The 20,139-nt window shown below is 43.9% G+C and overlaps 2 protein-coding genes across 2 annotated transcripts in view; both read right to left on the bottom strand.

The window, feature by feature from the left end:
• Positions 1–458: 458 nt before the first annotated feature.
• The window catches only part of LOC311262154 (trace amine-associated receptor 3-like), a gene marked incomplete at both ends in the record, with an annotated part of 78,696 nt that continues 59,015 nt past the window's right edge, over positions 459–20,139 (bottom strand). The window contains 2 exons of the mRNA XM_084361384.1: positions 459–653; positions 1,640–2,348. Of these exons, the coding sequence (XP_084217510.1) occupies positions 459–653; positions 1,640–2,348 (904 nt within the window). The remainder of the gene's footprint in view (positions 654–1,639; positions 2,349–20,139) is intronic.
• On the bottom strand, positions 9,025–10,256 carry LOC311262852 (trace amine-associated receptor 1-like; the record flags this gene model as incomplete). The annotated part of the gene is made up of 2 exons (XM_084362601.1): positions 9,025–9,835; positions 10,024–10,256. 2 exons carry the CDS (start codon positions 10,254–10,256, stop codon positions 9,025–9,027), a joined length of 1,044 nt encoding a protein of 347 aa, XP_084218727.1.

Genomic DNA, 20,139 nt, shown 5'->3' with positions numbered 1-20,139 from the left:
CGTAAAGAACCTCCCACTATTGACCAATGGGTAGTTATAATTAAAAACATTCAGTGTATGTGTAAGGAGTGGGGAGTGTAAACAATAATGAAAGGAGATAATTATTGAATAGGTGTAGGTTCTGAGTAATATCGGGGGAGAGCACGCTGTCGGTGACGTTTACAAGAGGGCAAAAGCGACAGATGCCGGTGCATACAATGATTTATTCAAAGTTTTTTTTTACAGGAGTAAACAATACAATGATAAAACTCTCTAAATGAGGGTTAAAAAGATAACTACGTTAATGTCCATTAAAAGAGAAGTCTCTGTTCCTTAAACGAAAAAGTCTTAAAAGATCGTCAGACCAGGACAGTTGCGTCACGTGGAGGTCCAGTAAAGCACAATGCCCTAACATAGGGATGCATACACCAGAGTGTTACTAACGGCCCGAAGGGATACTCACACGCCAGGCAGAGCGATTAAGCTCTGCCGCTGCGATTGTGACGCGTCGTAACACTGGATTTTCCGTCGCCGTCTCGAACTCTTCCTCTCTCTGCCTTGTTTCTCGGTCTCTCCGTCTTCTCTGGACACGCTCCCGTTGCCACTCTTCCACTACGCTTTTGTTCGTTCCTTTTTCCCGGTTCAAACCCCGTTCCTCCGCCGTCGATTGGTTCCTGTTGGGGACAAGGGCAGAACCTCCAGGTGCAGTGCATTTATCATTTTATGGTGCGTTCACAGGCAGTAGGACATTTCTAAAACGTGCAGTAAAAAACTAAAAACACGCTGGTGAATAAAACCATGCAAAAACTCTAAAAATATACAATAATATACACAATAAAATAATAAATAAACCCAGTCCCAACTGCCGTGTGACATATGGAATGTATGACATTCAGTCTAAGACTGCAAAAGGACAAAGGTGATGCGTCTGGGAAAAATGGGACAAATACCTTACACAAAGTGGTGATAACTCGTCACACATTTGATATACATTGATTAGGGAAAACAATGATACCATTATAGCCTCTGGCGACCTACTCATACCCCCCATTCAAATGTTTTTTTGTTTTTGGTTTGTTTTTTGTTTGTCTTTTGTATGTCTCTCTTTTTTGGTTTGTTCCGTTCTCTCTAGCTTAACTAGAGGGCTACATATTCTATTCTGGTGTTATCACTGGGATGTATTGTATGCAATTCTCCAAAGTGTACTTTCCATTGGTGTGCCTATTCATTGATGTGATACTGTCTGTATTCTGTTTGCAAAATTCTGGAAATTTGGGAAAAAATCTGGAAAAAATTCTTTCTCTGACCTGTATTATCATTAATAGTAATATGAAGTAAGGAAGCATGTTGGGTTATGGTTTCAGCTATAGTAATGACAATGACCACCATTTTTTGTGTGACAGACAACATGAATCATGAAGGTTTGAAATTATAAAGTTACTTTGTCCAACCATGACACCTTTTTTACTTGACTTCAGTGTCTCGTCTACAACCGTGAAAGCTATTTCAATATTTCTCTGTTTTATTGGGGTTGCGCACCAGTCACTCTCTACAGTATTTTAGCATCACAAGAGTCATGCTGCAGTATCTTAAGTGTTACAGTGAGTTTAATAGATTTTCTAAACCAGGGATAAAATAAGGCATAGATCACAGGGTTTACACAGGAGTTAAAATACAGCAGCCACACTATAATGGGTGAAGATGAACTACTGTCTTCAATATCCTGGCCTACAAGGGATGGGGAGTAATATGGACAGAAACATATTAGAAACACAATCACTAAAACACCAAGAGTCTTGGCTGCTTTCATCTCAGATTTCTTAGCAGTTTCACGCACTGAACTCTGCCGTGTGACAGCTGCGATGTGGGACCTCATAGCTTGAGCCTGAGACACAGCCACCACAAATACTCTCATATACAGAACTATGATGACAGTGATGGGGGCAACAAAGGTAAAGACAAAGTCAACAGCTCCTGTGATGTGGTTGAGGACCACTACACACTCTCCATAGCAGGAATTGTGTGAATCAGGATGTCTCAGAAAGTCCTTTAAAATGACACTGTTATAGAAAATAGAGCAGATCCAACACAGACAAACACAGACTTTTGTTCTGTCCAGAGTAACTCTGGTGGTATAATGTAGAGGGTCACAAATAGCAAAATAACGATCGATTGATATGAGCACCATATTTCCTACTGAAGAAGAGGTAATGATAAAATCTGCAACATAATACAGAGCACACATGAGGTCACCCAGGAACCAGCAAGTGTCTGTCAAAAGGATCTCAACTGGCATCAGCAGGAGGCCCACAAGGAAGTCTGAGACAGCCAGGGAGAGGATGAGAAGGTTGGTGGGGGTATGGAGCTGCCTGGGGAGGAAAAATCATCATTAAATCACATTATCATCAACGATAGCTTGTTAGTTAATGCAGTAGTAGGAAAGGCATTCGTATGGATATGAATCTATTCTGGAGTGCCAGGTTAAATTATTTTGTCATAACATTACATTTAAATATATATTTCTTTGTGAGACACACAAATGGAACATTAACATTAAAAGAAGACATGCAGTTCTTGATATTTTCATTCTGAAAATAAAGTATTTTGTGCTGAGTGTTTATCTGTGCCTGAAGTGGGAAATGGAGACGATGACAAGCAGGTTGAGAGCTGCAGTGAGCAGAGAGATGAAGGACAGCAGAATGTTAGTCAGCATGGTCTCAGACTGAGATGGTGTAGGTTTCCTGCAGGAATTGTTGAGGAGTTTTGGAAAGCAGAGTTCAGCTCCTTTTGTAGTCTCCATCTTCAGAGAGTGAAGCTGCTGATTTCTAGCTGCTTTCTGACTGCATCTCTATGTTATACAGCTGACTTATTTATCCCTTCTCATCTCTCTGAGTTGCTCCTGCTATTTTTTTCTCTCCAGCAGAGACTGAAGTCCCTCCCTTTATTGCTATAGTCTATCTTTTTCATCATCCTCTGCAAGGACAATTTTAGCTTTCTTTAATATCATCATTGTTGGGTAACTTGGTACGTTACTGTGTTATCTACTGAAGCGAGTACTTTAGAATTACCAAAATTTACAATAAAACCCCTTTGTGACTCGTTGCACATGTCAGTTATATTGTTCAGACGGCATGTAGCCTACTGTACATGTACCTTTGAATGTATTGACTCTACTGTCATTTTGTAGCCTTCTTTACGGTTACAGCTTAGGAGTTCAGCTCCTGTAGTCTCTTCAGAGAGAGAAGCTGCTGTTGTCAAGACGAGGTAATGATAAAATCTGCAACATAATTCAGAGCACGCATTAGGTCACCCAGGAACCAGCAAGTGTCTGTCAAAAGATTTATCATTTTAGTTTCTAGTGTGGGAGTTTCAAAACACAAGTTTTTACGTTTCAAGAGAGTGCAAGTCGCCCACATAAAAGCCCAAACTGGTCATCTCTCGATTAACCCACACAGGGTCCCCAAGAGTGTCTCGTCTTTTGGCAACAGAAGTCTCAATGGCTCCACATGATTTAGCCCATCAGGCCCAAAGCAATGTTTTCCCTTTTAAATCAAGTGGTCATTTTCAGAATGGTGAAGCTGGACTATCCAATATTTGATAAAGAGCTGCCACTGTTGTCAAAAGAGGTAAGAGAGAGGTTTTCACTTTTGTGATAAACATTTAAGTATGTCTGATAAAGAAAATGTAGTGGAACAGTAGCATGAGAAAAAAATAGTCATTAACAGCAATGTAAGAATTACAAAGCAATATTTATCATAACTCATTAACCACCATAGTGGTCCTCTCAAATGATCCAACAAACAAAATTACATGATCTACCAATAAAAGCTGGCCCAAAATACAGGCCTCCCCAAAAAACAAGGGTGGACAAAAATTCTGATGTCTGTCATATAATTTGAATGCCACCGAAGCACAATGTACAATTCCATTGCTTTGCTGTGGCTGGACTTTAGTCTATGGGCCCGGCCAGGCCCAGCCCGACACAGCTAAGTGGAGGCGCCCCCCTGTGGGCTCACCACCCACAGTGGAAAAAAATCAGGTCATGTGCATTGTGTATCAGGTGGTGAGCGAGGGTGGGTACTTGGGTGTCCTGACCCCAGACTTTGCAGCCTGGCATTTGGGACATAGAAGGTCACCTCTCTGGTGGGGAAGTCACTGGTGTAGGAGGGAGAGAGGAAGTTAAACATCAGGGATATTAGTCCATTTTGGAAGCACAAGTGATTATGAATAAATTTGACCTGCTTTGATATTAATGAAAGTGACAACAGGGGGGTACTTGAGGCAGTACCTGCAGCCCAATCAGGTTGTACAGGTAGTCCAGCTTCTCCAGGATGGCACATCCATATGTGTGGTCGCAAGAAGGTTTGCTGCGTCTTCCAGCACAGTCTCAAGAGCATGGAGGAGATACCAGTAGACCATCTGTTGCATGAGGGGAGCTGGACAGGGCTGTAGAAGGGCATCAACCGAGCAGCAGGACCAGTATCTGCTCCTTTTGTGTGAAGAGGAACATGAGGAGCACTGCCAGAACCCTACAAAATGACCTCCAGTAGGCTACTGGTGTGCATGTTTCTGACCAAACTGTCAGAAAGAGACTCCATGAGGGTGACATGTGGGACCTGTGCTCACAGCTCAGCACCGTGCAGCTTGATTGGCAATTTCAAGAGAACTCCAGGATTGGCAGGTCAGCCATCGGCACCCCGTTCTCTTTACAGATGAGAGCAGGTTCACACTGAGCACATTTGACAGGCTTGAAAGAGTCTGGAAGTGCTGTGGTGAATGACCGGTTTGGCAGTAGGTCAGTGATCGTCTGGGGAGGCATATCCTTGGAGGGTTGCACATACCTCCGTGTCATAGCCCACAGTACTCTGACTGCTGTTAGTTACAGGGATGAAATCCTCAGAGTGATTGTCAGACCTTAGGCTGGTGCAGCGGGCCCTGGGTTCCTCCTGGTGCAGGACAATGCCCGCCCTCATGTTGAGTGTGTAGGCAGTTCCTGAATGACGAAGGCATTGATGCCATTGACCCTTTCGCCCTGATTATGAAATAATTATAAATAAGGCTCAGGAACAAGACTATGTCACTCTTACTAATTCAGCCACCTGTACCTCACTAGTTCAATCTACTTTGAAAACCTTAGATTGCTTACTTTATGGATTATGAGCTGGTTCTCAACCCCTCGGACAGTGGTCTGTTTGATGATCAATCCGTGTTCTCTGCATCTCCCTCCTTCCATCATCATCTCCATTCTGACACAACTAGCCACCAAGCCATCACGTCCATTATTCCCTACTCTTCATAAGTAGCTCTGGCCAGACACCACTGAACCCACACAGAGGTTGTAGCTGCCATTGCCATCCTTCAGGAGAAAGTTGACCTTCAAGCTTTTATAGCTCTTGATGGCCACCACCACTCCAAACAGCTTGTCACTTCTGGGGATCCTACCCAGCACCACCCACAAGCAGCACACTGATGACATCACCACACAACCTACTACAGTGGAGCAGCAAACTCATCCAGCCCTCACTGAGGTCCAGCCCAGGTCATATCTCCCAATGTGCCTTCTCTCCACGTCTCTTATTTGTCTAAAGTGTTTTCTCTTTTCTGTCGACCCTGTGTCCACAGGCCGCAAAATGGACCCTTGTACACAAAGCTTTCCATTCCAGCATCATTTCTTCTACACTTCCTCAAGTGGCTAACAAAGCTCCTCTGGCTCTGCCCACTTCTGCAGCTAATCCTGCTTTCTCTCAAGCAGTGAGCACCACTGCCCACACTGCTGTTCATATTGCCACAGCCACAATGAGGCAGGAGGACCTTTTCTGTCCTTGTTCCCCTCCCTCACTAACACCTCCCTAACATCCACAAGTTATTTGTATTCCTGCAGCATGTCTCTCAGTCTCCCCCTAATTTATCCCATGACCACCAATAATTTAATTTTGGCAGGGCTCTTTCACACTTAGCCACTGAATGTGTCATTGAAAACCTGCTACCCCACCCTTTCGCCCCACCTGCACACACTCCTGTGTGTTCCAGGCTTGGACCTACTGCACATTTTCCACCCATTGCTCCAAAACATGCCCTGTAGGATGTAGGATGTAGACAAGCCTTGTCTCTGACCATGTTGTTATCTTAAAACGGCCATTGGCATCAAAACCTGGAAGTCCACTTCGAAATCTCACTGGCAGTTAGTCCACTTCCACATTCATTGCTTCACTTTTGGTTTCCACCCAGACATCGAGGTCGTCACAGAATCTTCATTCACTTGTCATAATCCCCAGTCCACACATGCTGAGTCGATACGGTAGGCAGACTGCATGCCAAAGAAGTCGATGGCGGCTTACAGGCTGGACACACTGGATGCATGTGCAGCGCTGCTGTGTGGCGTTACCTCTCATGTTGACATTGGATGCCTGAGACATGCTTCTCATGCGCGTGTCAAGCGTGGCTGCTGCGTCGTGTCATCTAGAGATTCAGAGTCTTCTTGACAAAAATTAACCTGAAAACGACCTAGACAGTCATCTGGACATCATACCAGCATTTTAAGACAGTTTTAATGTCTGTATGTGTAGAATATGTCACAGACATGAAGAGAATACACACAACAGGTGAGGGGTAGTTATTTTCCTGTGTACTCTCTTTCACTTTCACTTTCTCTCCCTCGCTCCCTCTTGCAAAAACTCTATGTAAACAGATACAGCAGGCAGGAGCCGTGCTGCAGCAGCTGCCACGCAGCCTTTGTGAACCCAAACACTCAAGTGAGCAGCAGCAGCTCTGTAACGCAGCAGCCAGGCAGTACACAGGAATCCAGTGTGCCCAGCCTGTTAGTGATTGGCCCATTCTCTAGCCCTCCATTCCCAAGCTACCATGTCAGCCCAATTGGCACTGCCACTAGGACATTTTCTGGCAAGAAGAGACTCATAAATGACTGCTCTTCTCCCCTGGCACACCTAGCATCAACAGCCTTATCCCCAGTCTGGATTTTCCTATGCCATCAATCTCATCCATCTCACCTGTCATTGTGCCTGGTTGGCCAAAGCAAATGTCATTATTGCCTTCAAATTTCTGCCAATACATCCAGATTTCTTAAATTTCTTTGAGGTGTTCTCTTGAAAGATTCCATCTCACCTTTTGGTGCAAGAGCAGCCCAAAACAACTCAACAATCACCAATTTCCACATATCATTCACCTTCTGGATGACTTTCTCACTGTATCTCCTTATACATTACAAATGTCCTCCTTGCCCTCCAATGTACCAAGCATCAGCTTCTCTCCCTGCTTGCACACCTAAATTTCACCATCATCCTTCAATGTTGATCCTTGATCTCCTACTTACTGTCCCTGTGTTCAACCATTCCATCACTCCATGACTACATCATCATGGACGAATCCTGCAAATTGGAGCTGGGATTGTGGCACAACTTCTTTTCCTCTTGGAACAACCTTTCTTTTTTGTCTATGACAACCACATTACTCAACCCAAAGACATCCAGCTGTAGACCAACGCATCACCCTTAATCAGATTTGGAGGTTACTATGGCCACTAGAACTCCAGAACTCTCCTCACACCAACTTGTCATCACTGCCCTTCTTTGGTGGCACGAGTGGTCCAAAAGTTAATCCGCAGACTGACCTTAACTGAGCCCAACAACAGTTGATCATTGCTGACTCACTGTTCTTATTCAAGAAATCTATCTTTGAGCCATTTAAAATAAAACTACTATGTGCTATGGTGGTCTTTGTTAGTAAATCAAATGCAAGACATTCATTCTCATAGTTATCAAGACATTTCACTAAAAGCCACAAATGTCAAACTATTTGTGGCATTCGAGGTGAAGTAAGGGGATCAACAGTCAATAGCCTTCCTCCTCTGGGGACCATAAATCCAATCCAAAATTTCATAGCAATCAATCTGTAACTATTGAGATATTTCATTCTGGACTCATGCCACTTGCATGGCTTAATAGGCAAGATACTGAAAACGAAAAATCACCAACAATAAATCACAATGCTCAAATTATTTTGTGTTGAATTTAAAGGCTTTATGGGGCACACATTTAAGTTTAGCTTTGATTGGAGAGAGTAAGTTTAATTTAATTGTATATTTGTAAGGATTGAGTGTTGTTTTTATAGCATTAATTACAACATTTATTACAACCTCCAAAGGAGGGGAAGAGAATGTGCACAGCCCCACCAGATGCATACAAAGGCCAACAACCCCAAGACCCATGGTTAATGTCTGCCATGATCAAGTAGATCACTTCCCAGCTTTATCAGATGAGGGAAGGTGCAGGCTTTGCCCAGAAGGACAGACAACAATCTACTGCACAAAATGTGGTGTTCGTCTGTGCATCATAACCAGGAAAAACCCACACAACTGCTTCCAAGCGTTCCATAAAAAATGAAATATAGAACGGAAATGAGGGGAATTGATCAGAGTTCCCACCATTATGGAAAACCTGGACCCATAAAACTTTGTCCAGTGTTCAGTTGTGTATGCATCATTTGAGAAAATGAAATTGCAGTGTTGTTTTGTTTTTATGTAATCTTCAGTGCACAAAAAGTTCAATATATTCATCATGAAATGAAATTTGTGTCACTTTTTTATGAGATTGCTTTGTTGTGAGATTACTAAACTGGATTGGTAAAAATGAATAAAATCAACTTTAAAAGTGCTATGTGTAATGTAAATGACCAATGAATACAACAATGTATAATCTATCTTCATCAAATTGAACATTTATATGTTTATCATTTGGGCTCTGTTTATACCTTAATAGAGCAACATATCCTGGGAGATACAACTCATGAAATCCAAAATATTGAATATATATATATATTGAATGTGGAAATATTTTTCTTAGGGCCTAGAGAGATGAGTTATGACATTAAATTATTTTTTGCAACTTATTTTCCACTCCTTCCTGTTTTATGGGTAGCATAAGCAATGTAAAGACAAACGTGATTCACAGCATTTAATTACTCTTCACAGTGACATGTACGTTTGTCTCTTCATGTTCAGGGTCTCATTTCAGGCCCCATGCAGTGTCTCTACAGTATGTTCGCCTCACTGGAGTCAGGCTGCAGTATCTTAAATGTAACTATGAGCTTAATTGATTTTCTTAACCAGGGATAACAAAATGCATAAACCACAGGATTTAGACAGGAGTTAAAATCATACAACCAGAAAACAAAGGCAGCAGATGAAGCATTGAGCAAGTTATCTTGGCCTGTAAGAGCAACACAATAATATGGGCAGAGACATATTAGAAACAAAACTACAACAATACCAAGAGTCCTGGCTGCTTTCATTTCAGATTTCTTTGCAGTTACTTTCCCTGATTGTGTGACAGCTGCAATATGAGACCGCATGGCACGAGCCTGAGACACAGCCACCACAAATACTCTCATGTACAAAACAACAATAACAGTAATGGGAACAATGAAGGAAAAAGTGAGATCTGCAAGTCCAGCAATGTAGTTAATGAAAAATATACACTCTCCAATGCAGGAGTGATACCTGCCTGGTTCTTTCATTATATCCTTCAGGATCAGACTTTGAAAAATTACAGAGCATATCCAACACAGACAAACACACACCTGAACTCTTTTTTGTGTGATTTCACTGGAGTAATGCAGAGGATGACAAATAGCCACATAGCGGTCAACAGATATGAGCACCATGGTTCCTACTGAGGCAGAGGAAATAACATAATCTACATACTGGTACACAGTACACATGAGGTCACCAAGGAACCAGCAGCCGTCTACAACGACAATTTGAAAGAACACGAGGAGACCAATGAAGAAATCTGAGACAGCCAGAGAGAGGAGGAGGAGGTTGGTGGGAGTGTGGAGCTGCCTGGAGAGGAAGAACAGCATGAATTTATCATTATTTATAGTATCAATCATCATTCAGATAACAGATGATCGAGCACATGACTGAAATACAATCAGATTACTATCAAAAAAATCCTCTGTTTCTCACAGTTTAAATGTCAATACTTTTTTACTACTATACATTAGTTTCATATATTAATGAATCATTACTTGAAGTGGGAGATAGAGATGATGACCAGCAGGTTAAGAGCTGCAGTGAGCAGAGAGCTGAAGGAAAGTAGAATGTAAATCGGCATGGTCTCAAAGTGAGGACGTATTGGCTTCCTGCAGGAGCTGTTGAGGAGTTGTGGAAAGCAGAGGTCAGTTCCCTCCAAGGTCTCCATCAGCAGAGAGAGGAGAACCTGCTGAGCTCTGGCGGCCTTTTGACCAAAGCTTTCTGTCATACAACTAATTTATCACTATCCTTCCAGCCCAGCCCTCCTTCCTCCTCACCTCTGCTGCTTTGTTCCTCTCCATAGAGATTGAAGTATTATGCCTTCTTTGTTCATCCTCCTCAATGTCGGTGACTTTGGTTTATGTTTATCTCCACCTTTGGCCATCTGCCAGATGTCACAGGTCAGTTGACTGAGCTCAAGTGGTAAATGTTGCTCCCTGTGAGAGTACGTTCTTGCTCTAATCTTTGTGCACTTCAGATTATCTCAGCTGGTAGGAATCTCATGAACTTGTCCCTATTCCTGGAAATGTATGTAAAATTATCACAAAACACCTATCCCAGTCTAGCCAAAAGTAAATTCAAAGCTGCTGGTGAACCATTTGGAGTAACGACATGGTTTGGGGCTCTTTTGAAAGGTTATTAAGATTACATCTTCTAATCCAAAAATAAGCCTGAAGATGACCTGTAACGGCCTCTATCAGCTGGAAGACACAATGGGCCCTATTTAGACAGTGTATAGCACTCGGTCTAAAGCATTGCACGCTAGTGCATTTAGGGCGTCTCCAAGTCCTTTGTGCTAGTTAAATGATAGACTTCGACTTTATTGACAGATAAGTCGACTTGAAAAAATCTGAAGTCATTAATGCCCTAAACTAGTAGAAACTACATGTGTATCTCTACATTAACATGAGCATTTGCGCACAAGGAACATCTAATAAACTTCATTGATTATTTAAAACTCCTAACTCGTTTCCTTTGGAGAGTTTATAACTACAGCTTTTAGTTTGCCATGATATTTGATGCAGTACATGACTGTGTTCATGGAAATGTTAACTGAAAGCAGCCTCTCAAATCATAAAATCAGAGTGTATGAACGGTGTGAACCCATCAGTGTAGGCGCATCTAATGTGCTCTTTAAATAGCAGGAAACAGACTGCGCTTTTGACTTTAGACCAGCATTTTGTTCGTCCATGGTCACTTTCCGCTGCCTCAAGATAGCAATCCGTCATCAGCAAGCCTGACCACACCTCATTTTAAGACAAATGCCAAGGAGCGCACGGGTGGGTGCAAGTGTGCTATTTACACAGTGTGGGTGCTGGCCGTGAAAATGACAGCTGCGTCGGTCTGAAAACTAGCAATGACCGCTTTGTGCTGAGCGTATGATAGAATGGGTCCACATAATGTAGTCTTACATGGTCCAAGTTCAATTTACTAACAATATTACTGAAAATGGGCTCTTAACACTTATGGACTCTTAACAAATATACAAGCGCTTGGCAAAACAATGCTATTGTATGACCTCAAAATACCACTGATAGCCTGAGCAGAGTAACACGGCAAAAACTCATTATAGTTCTTTATTTCCTTATTTACTAATAGTCAAAGGTGCTTAAAGCCTATTAAAAGAAAAAAGTGCATAAAACTATATAAATTTGATTTTCAATTTATAGCTTCAAAAGCAGAAATAAACTACATATTACTGGATTTAAAATCTCAGCTGTAGTTTTGGTTACAGGATGCATCAATCATTCGGAGGCTGGTGTGTAAGTGGCTCAGGAGAGAGGATCACTCATTGGATATTGTAGGCTCTAGGGCGGACAAAGAAGCTCATATCTGCTAAAATGAGCTGTCGATCAAATGGCTGCCATCTCAGGATCCCCGGTGTAGAGGGATAATGGTGTCTGCGAGGAGTTGTTTGACAGATAAAAGCATGAATAAGCGTCTGCGATCGCAACACCAAGACAGTTTATTGTTGAGTTGGCAAATCTTCATATACTAGTTTGTTTTTTCATTGACTGTACTTTGCTGATGTGATTTTATCTTGAAGTGGTTTGTATGAATAGACTAATGAAAATCTACACTTTCTAACAATGTATGGTATGTCTGTACATTAAATTGAGACATTTGCATATTTGCTTAGCTGTGACTGTAAAGTTTGGCGAACTAGCCAGATGCTGACTTTTAAGAGGTTAACAGCACATGACTTCTCTGATTCAGTTCCGGGAAGTCGAGTGTTATTGCGTGAGTGTCTATTCACCAACAGGTACAACACTTTACTGTACCCTAGCCTTAAGTTATTGTGTAACGGCACACATTGAGTGTGTGAGTCTGTGTGTTTGAATTCAATTGAGCCTCTCAATGAATGAATGTATTCACCAGTCACTCTTTCTTCTCTTTACGCTCTCTTATGTGCATTCATTCCTTGAAGTACAGTTCCCCTGCAACTCCATTCAGATGAAGTCAACATTATAGTACAATTCTACTAATGATAAGCGGGGGTGAAAATCAATCTACATTTTAATCCTGTGTCTGTGGGTGTGGCAGCGGTGACAACAGCAGCAGAGAGGCACGCCTGCAGATCATCAACTCATCAACCTCTGCTATTTATTCCCGGTTTCTTCTCCACTCCGGTGCCAGATTGTTCCGTTCCGTATGGTGATTGTATCAGCGCCGCTTGCAATTTTGTTTAGATTTGTTGAGATTTCTCCTGTGCCTATGCTCCAGTGTTTGTGTCCAGTGTCCCTGTCTGGGCTACGTCTCATGCTTGTGTTTTGCTTCCCTTGTGTGCAGAACCTCCAGCGCCTCTCCGTTCTGCTTTCTGCTCCAATGGCTCACCTGAGTTCCCTCCATGCTGCCACCAGACAACCCTGCCTGCCTGCTGCCCTCCTCATCCGCTATTTCCTCAAGAACTCAGTCCTGTAATAAATTCCTTTAAACCTGATTTCCAGCCTCCGATCTCTGCATTTTGGGTCTAGACCAAAACCCACCGTAACACATCAAATGTCTAGGAGCCTTTCATGTGTCAACAAGCCAGCACAGCTGAGTGACTTAGCTGAGTGACTTTTATAAAAAGGTCTGGTCTATCCAGTGTCATGTGACTCCAAAGTAACTGCGTTGTCTGACAGTCCAGCAATCTGTGGTTGTAGCGCCATGGTTCACAAAACTCAACGTCCTAATAATCAAGCTTTTTGGCTTTGGCAGCTTCTCGTATTTTCAAGGCCACTGTTTTTCATGACGTTATTGTGCAGTGAGGTTGTAATGTTTGTATTATGTTCTGAAATTACGGTAATTCAATCACAGAGAATGGCTGGTTGCCTTCACTGATAAAGCCAAGCAAAGCCTTGTCTAAGGTTCCCTGCCTTACCTGTAGGACAGACAAGGAAAAGGCACTTATATTTGCATTCTTAAAGTTAGTTTGGGTGTTTAATGTGGAGTTGTATGAGGTACTTATCCCTAGTCGATGAATTACCTTCAGCAGATCTCCCCTTGCGTGGAGAGGCAGTGCGTAGCATCTACAGGGAAGCAGAGCACTGTTCTGCTGTACACTTCTCCATACAGGAGGTGGACTGACAGTCATATACTGCAGGTAATTAACTGTTACCAGCAAAAGCAATGAAGGACCCACTTCATGTATAACAGCATTTAATAACAATGACATAATAATTATAATGCACATATATACACAAACCATTTCAGTGAGACAGGTGAACCTTAGCTGTGGTGATCTTTGTGGCAGTGAGAGCAGAAAAGCATTTCACACAAAGATAGGTTGTTACAAAAGGCATCAAAAACTACATAGCTTTCAGAGATGATGCTGGGTACTCAGCCTGTTGTTGGATCCAAAAATTAACAAGTGACATTTTGGGGAATTCCAAAACCAGAATGCTGTCTGATAATTCACACAGCATCTCCTGTTCGGCACCTGTCAGATCATCTGGTATTTCTGTTGCGTCAACAGAAAAGGGGTCTCTGATCCAGTCAGGCCTGGCCTCAACTGAAAGTTACTCAGTGAACTGGTCTGCCATGGGTAAGAGGTGCCAAGACATTGCATCTCGAATCAAAGTGTCAGATGAACCCAGCTTGAGATAGGTCTCCAAAGCTGGAAAAGCAGCGACATCCCCAGCCCTGACTTTTGTGGCAAGCAGCTGCAGCTTTTTCTTCATGACAGTGATTTTGTCATGGACCTCAACAACTGTCAGACTGTATTTCTGTAGTCCCATGTTGTGCTAATTCAGATATGGAAATGTATGCTGGATAGGCAAAATTTCCCAGCCACTGTGGGTCATGGCACAGATTATTTGCCCAACAGTTATAATTTTGTTAACTTCTGAAATTATTTTGTTTAATTTTGTTTTGTTGGGAGCGGGTTTACTTCAGTGTGTGTGCCACATATGCTGGGTGATTTTGGTTGACTTCTTTATTTTTGGTGGAACCCCCCACTGCACTAGTCATTGTCCACTCACTCAGCTCCAGCCCCTTATTTGACTTTCTTTTTTTTTCTTTAATTTTGTGTGAATGATAAAAAGACTCGTTTTTTTAAAAAAGAGAGAATTATTTAATAAAATTGTATCTTTCCATAACATTCAAACCATGTCTCATGCCTTTTAATGAGTGAACTTACCTGTGTGCCTTGCACTTTAAATTAATTCTCTGGGTGAATATAGCCTTCCTGTGCTACTGTGGGTTACCTCAGTTATTTCAAGCACACAGTTCTTTGGTTTTACACCATTTATTGCTCTCACAAAATGATCACAGTCTCTGGGACACCGAACGCGGCTCGTGCGTCTCGGCCACCAACACTTCCTGCAGAGACCGTCCTGTTCTCCCGTCTGTCTCCCCGGCATCTCATCTCTGCCGTCCAGCACGCTACTGCATAAGAAAGGAGATGGTAATTACTAACTCGGTGCCAGCTCTGTCGATAACTCACCTGGCGCTGCTCTCCTGAGCCCTCCCCACCTCTCTCTCTCTCACACAGCCGCACCTCGACCACGCCCACCTCCACATACCTCCATCGCCCGACTTAAGCCGGGGAGCCGTACGGCCGAACCGACTCCCCCGCCCGCCTCCTCCCCATGGGAGTGAGAGAGGAAATCGGCCACGGCCATCTGCGCCTCTGGTTTATGCACCACCCTGAATTTAAATGGCTGCAGAGCCAGGTACCAACGGGTGATACGGCCGTTGGTATCCTTCATGCGGTGGAGCCACTGGAGGGGAGCGTGGTCCGAGCAGAGGACGAACGGCCGCCCCAGCAGGTTATAGCGCAGAGCACCGACCGCCCACCGGATAGCCAAGCACTCCTCCTCGGCCCCCCACCCCTGCTGAGACAAAACCGCCCCAAGTCCTCTGCTTGAGGCGTCGGTCTGCAAGAGAAAAGGGAGAGAGAAGTTAGGTGTGTAGAGGAGAGGCTCCCCACAGAGGGCTTGTTTGACCCTCTCAAACGCCAGCTGGCACGGCCCCGTCCACTGGACCGGATCTGAGGCACCCTTCCGGGTGAGGTCAGTCATGGGGCTGGTCAGTAGCCGGCCAGCCCCAAGAACTGCCTCACCTCTTTTTTGGTCTTGGGTCTCGGGCAGGCCGCAATCGCAGCTGTCTTATCTACCTGAGGACGCACCTGCCCGCCACCCAAGTGGTACCCCAGATACCGTACCTCCCCCCGTCCAACCGCACACTTCTTTGGGTTGGCCGTGACCCCTGCCCGCCACAGTGACTCGAGCACTGTGGCCACCTGCTGCATATGCTCGGCCCAGCTGCCACTGTTACACATCATTCACCTTGCGATAGTCCACACAGAACCGGACAGACCCATCCTTCTTGGCCACCAGAACTATGGGCCTACACCAGGCATTGTTGGACTCTTCTATTACCCCCATCTTGAGCATGGCCGCCAATTCCTCCTGAACCACTTTTCTCTTGTGTTCCAGTAACCGATAGGGCTGTGAATGCACCGCCACGCCCGGGCGCATCTCGATGTGATGCTGTATGAGGTCTGTTAGTCCTGGCAGGGGGGAGAACACATCAGCGTAACGCTGCTACAACCTGGCAACATCTGCTCCCTGGGACGGTGTGAGATGGTCACCACAGAGGAGCGAAGCAGGATTGGCAGATTTTGGCACCTCAGGCCCCAGCTCATCTCTCTCAGCCACCGTTGTCACCAGGGAAACAGGCTCCGCCTCTCTCTAGGCTTTGAGGAGGTTGAGGTGGTAGATCTGCGTTGCTCCTCCCCTGTCAGAATGCACAACCTCATAGTCGACATCGCCCACCCGCCGTGTGACCATGAAGGGTCCTTGCCACTTGGCCAGTAATTTGGAACTGGATGATGGAAGTAATACAAACAGTTTGTCTCCCGGTGCAAATTGTCTCAGTCTAGTTCCCCTGTTGTACAGGCGCTGTTGACGCTCCTGGGCCTTAAGCAAATTCTCCCGTGATAACTGCCCTAATGTGTGGAGTTTTGCTCTAAAGGTCCAGGACGTACTGAACTTCATATTTACTCGGGCTCGGCCCTTCCTCCCAGCTTTCTTTAACCGGTCCAGACCCCCCCGCGGTGTCCTGCCAAACAGCAGTTCAAAGAAAGAAAATCCCGTGGAGGCCTGGGGTACCTCCCGCACTGCAAACAACAGGGGATCCAGCCACCTATCCCAATTGCGGCCGTCCTTGTGCACAAACTTATGGATCATGGACTTCAAAGTTTTATTCAGACGCTCGACAAGCCCGTCGGTCTGCAGATGATATACACTAGTCCGAATTTACTTGATGCCCAATACCCCATAAAGTTCCCGCAGTGTACGTGACATAAACGAGCTGGTCAGTTAGGATTTCTTTCAGGATCCCAACCCGGGAGATGACCTGAAACAGTGCCTGTGCCTCACTCTTTGCAGAGATGGTGCGCAGGGGCACTGCTTCAGGATATCGCGTTGCGTAGTCCACGAGGACTAACACAAAGCGATACCCCCGTGCGCACCGGTAAAACGGCCCAATGAGGTCCATACCAATCTGCTCAAATGGGACCTCCATGAGTGGTAATGGGCGCAAAGGCGCTCTTGGGATGGCCGGCTGGTTAACCAGCTGGCATTCAGGGCAAGATGCACACCAGCGGTGTACATCTCCCCGGATGCCTGGCCAATAGAATCGGACCATAGAACCATTAGCACCATTAATCCGAGCTGTTGAAAGCTCCATGTATATGACGTCCAAAAGAGAGAGAATCCAAGACTGAGTAGTCAGAGAATGAGGTGGCTTCCAGCGAGTTGCAATCATTTTCTTGGCTGCTGTCAGTCCAGCAAAGATGACTCTCTTTTTGAGTTTAGAAATATTGAGGATTGACAGATTATTTAAAATCAACACACATATAGTTGCTGGTACTGTATCATCTATCAAATCAGATCATTTGGATGCAACATTGCCCCCAAATTGTCTAACAGGAGGACAGTCCCAGAACATGTGAATAAATGTGCCCTGGGTTTTCAATGAGCACAGATTACAACGCGGGTCATTTATAATTTTCATGTGATGGAGTTTAACAGGGTTGAGGTATGTTCTGTGCAAGAAATTAAAGTGAATCTGCTGATGATCTGGATTACGAGATGCATCATGAATGCTGGACCACATCGCGTCCCAATCAAAATCCTGAGCTAGGTCTGGGCAATCTCTCCTCCAGACTCTCTCCACACGGAGTGAAACAAGGTCTGTTACCTGCAAAAAATGATACAGTTTGGATACCATACCCTTAGCTCTGTTTTGTTTAGTTAATAAATCTCGGAGTGGGTGGGTAGGTAAAGGACATTGCCAGGGCACGCCATGTGCTCTAAGCGCTGACCTTAGCTGTAAATAAAAGAAAAAAGTGGAACTTGGCAGATCGAATGCATCCTTAATATCAGCAAAAGAGAGTAATCCGAAATCATTATAAATGTCTTTTAAATAGTGAACACCCCTCTACTCCCACTGGGGAGCACAGATAGGTCTCCCCCCAATTAGAAGTGCCTTGTTATTGAATATTGGAGAAAAGGTGTGCCAGTTGCAGGAAAGATGACAGTGTGTTTCAACTAATCTCCATACCAGCACAAGATGAGAGATACGCCAAGGCGTAGTTGACACTGTTTTTTAGGAATGTTGCTAAAAAGAACGTCTTGAAGTGTCCATGGCTGAACTATATTGCTCTCTAGCATGCGCCAAGAGACAGAAGAATGAGAATCAAACCAGGAGAGCAGTGGCCTGAGCACGAACGACCAAGAATAGAGTTTAAAATTAGGGATGGCCAGGCCACCATCCTCCCTCCTTCTCTGAAGAATAGACAGTTTCAGACGCGGCCGCTTCCGGTCCCAAATGAATTTGGAGGTTGCAGATTGGAGCTTGCTCCAATAATCAGATGGAGGGGGAAGAGGAACCATAGAGCTTACAAAATTGATCCGGGGCAGAATATTCATTTTAACAATAGAGATACGGGCACGAATAGACATAGGGAGGTCAATCCACCGGTCCATGTCCCTCAAGATCTTATTCAGGACAGATGAATAGTTATGCTTAATAATCTGATTTAAAGAAGAAAATATTTCAATTCCTAAATACTTAAAGTGTTGTACTATGGGAATATTGGCCGGAAGGACAGATGTTTTTGCAATGTCATTTAGATGTAAGAGAGCAGATTTGGACCAGTTAATTTTAAAACCTGACATATTACCAAACTCCTCACAGATGGTCAAAAGGTGTGGTACCGACTGAGCAGGATTTTCCAAGAAAACTAAAACATCGTCCGCATATAGCGACAGCTGGTGTTGGGTGTTATAAACAGAGATGGGGGAGATCAAATCAGACTGACAAATTGCTTGAGCTAGTGGCTCCAAGGAGAGCACAAATAGTGCAGGGCTTAATGGACAGCCCTGGCGTGAGGACCTGGAGACTGAGAAGAGGGAGGAGTATGTTTGACCAGTAAGTACCTGTGCTGAGGGGCCTGAGTATAGTGTCTTAATCATACCGATAAAAGTGTTACCGAAACCCATTGCTTCTAAAACAGACCATAAATATGACCATTCTAGTTGGTCAAAGGCCTTCATAGCATCAAGTGAGAGTACAGACATGGGTGTTTTATTATCTGTTGCAGCGTCTAACATTATCTGCTGCAAGCCGCGACTTTATGAAGCCTGTCTGATCAGGATTGACTAATGATGGCATGTGGTGTTCAAGGCGGCGAGCAAGGAGCTTTGCAAAAATTTTTAAGTCAGAATTTAGGAGACTGAGAGGACGGTAGCTAGAGCAGTCAGTAGGATCCTTATCTTTTTTCAACAGCAGAGAGATGAGGGCCGTGTTAACATCCCTTGAGAATCTACCTTTTTCAATTGAAAAAACAATCATATCCAGAAGAAATGGGCCCAACTGCTCCCAGAAAATAACGTAGAATTCAGGAGGGATCCCATCATTGCCTGGTGATTTACCTCTATGCATAGCCTTTGCTGCTTCCCACACCTCTTCTAATAAAATTGGCTTATCTAAGTCAGTAGAACCTGTACTTGATAGCTGGGGCAAATGTAATCGACTTAAAAAATTATCACATTGATTTTGGTCTATGGACACCTCTGATTTATATAATTTGGAGTAAAATGTTTGAAATATGCCATTTATCTGTTTAGGGTCAGTGGTAATATTGCCACCTGCCGACTTAATAGCTGGGATGTCTGCGAAGTGGTCACTGGTCCTTATTGTCATGGCCAGGAGATGGCTAGGTCTGGCATCATGAAAGTAGTACTTTTGTCTGGTCCTGTGTATTTGAAATTCTGACTGTTGCTTCAAAATGTTGTTGATTTCCTTCTTAACAAGTGTACGCTGTAGAGCAACTTGCTCTGTAAAATTAGTTTGCAAGATAGAATCCAACCTGGAAAACTCTGCCTCAAGATTTTATAACTGAAGAGATCTAGATTTGCGAGCATTAGAGCTAAATAATATTGTGTTACTCCTAATGAAACCTTTTATAGCATCCCAAAGAATTCTGGGGTCCTCTACAGAACCAACATTAAAATCAACAAATTCTCTGAATCCTGTAATAAACTGATTAATATATGCTTCATTTTTTAATAACGAGGTATTAAAACGCCATCTGGCTGCACATTTAGATAGACGGCCCA

This window comes from Pagrus pagrus, assembly GCF_965226575.1.
Source record: "Pagrus pagrus genome assembly, chromosome: 9".
NCBI classification, from domain to species: Eukaryota; Metazoa; Chordata; class Actinopteri; order Spariformes; family Sparidae; genus Pagrus; species Pagrus pagrus.
Note: the sequence above shows the minus strand (reverse complement) of the source record. Positions and strands in the feature narration are given on the sequence as shown.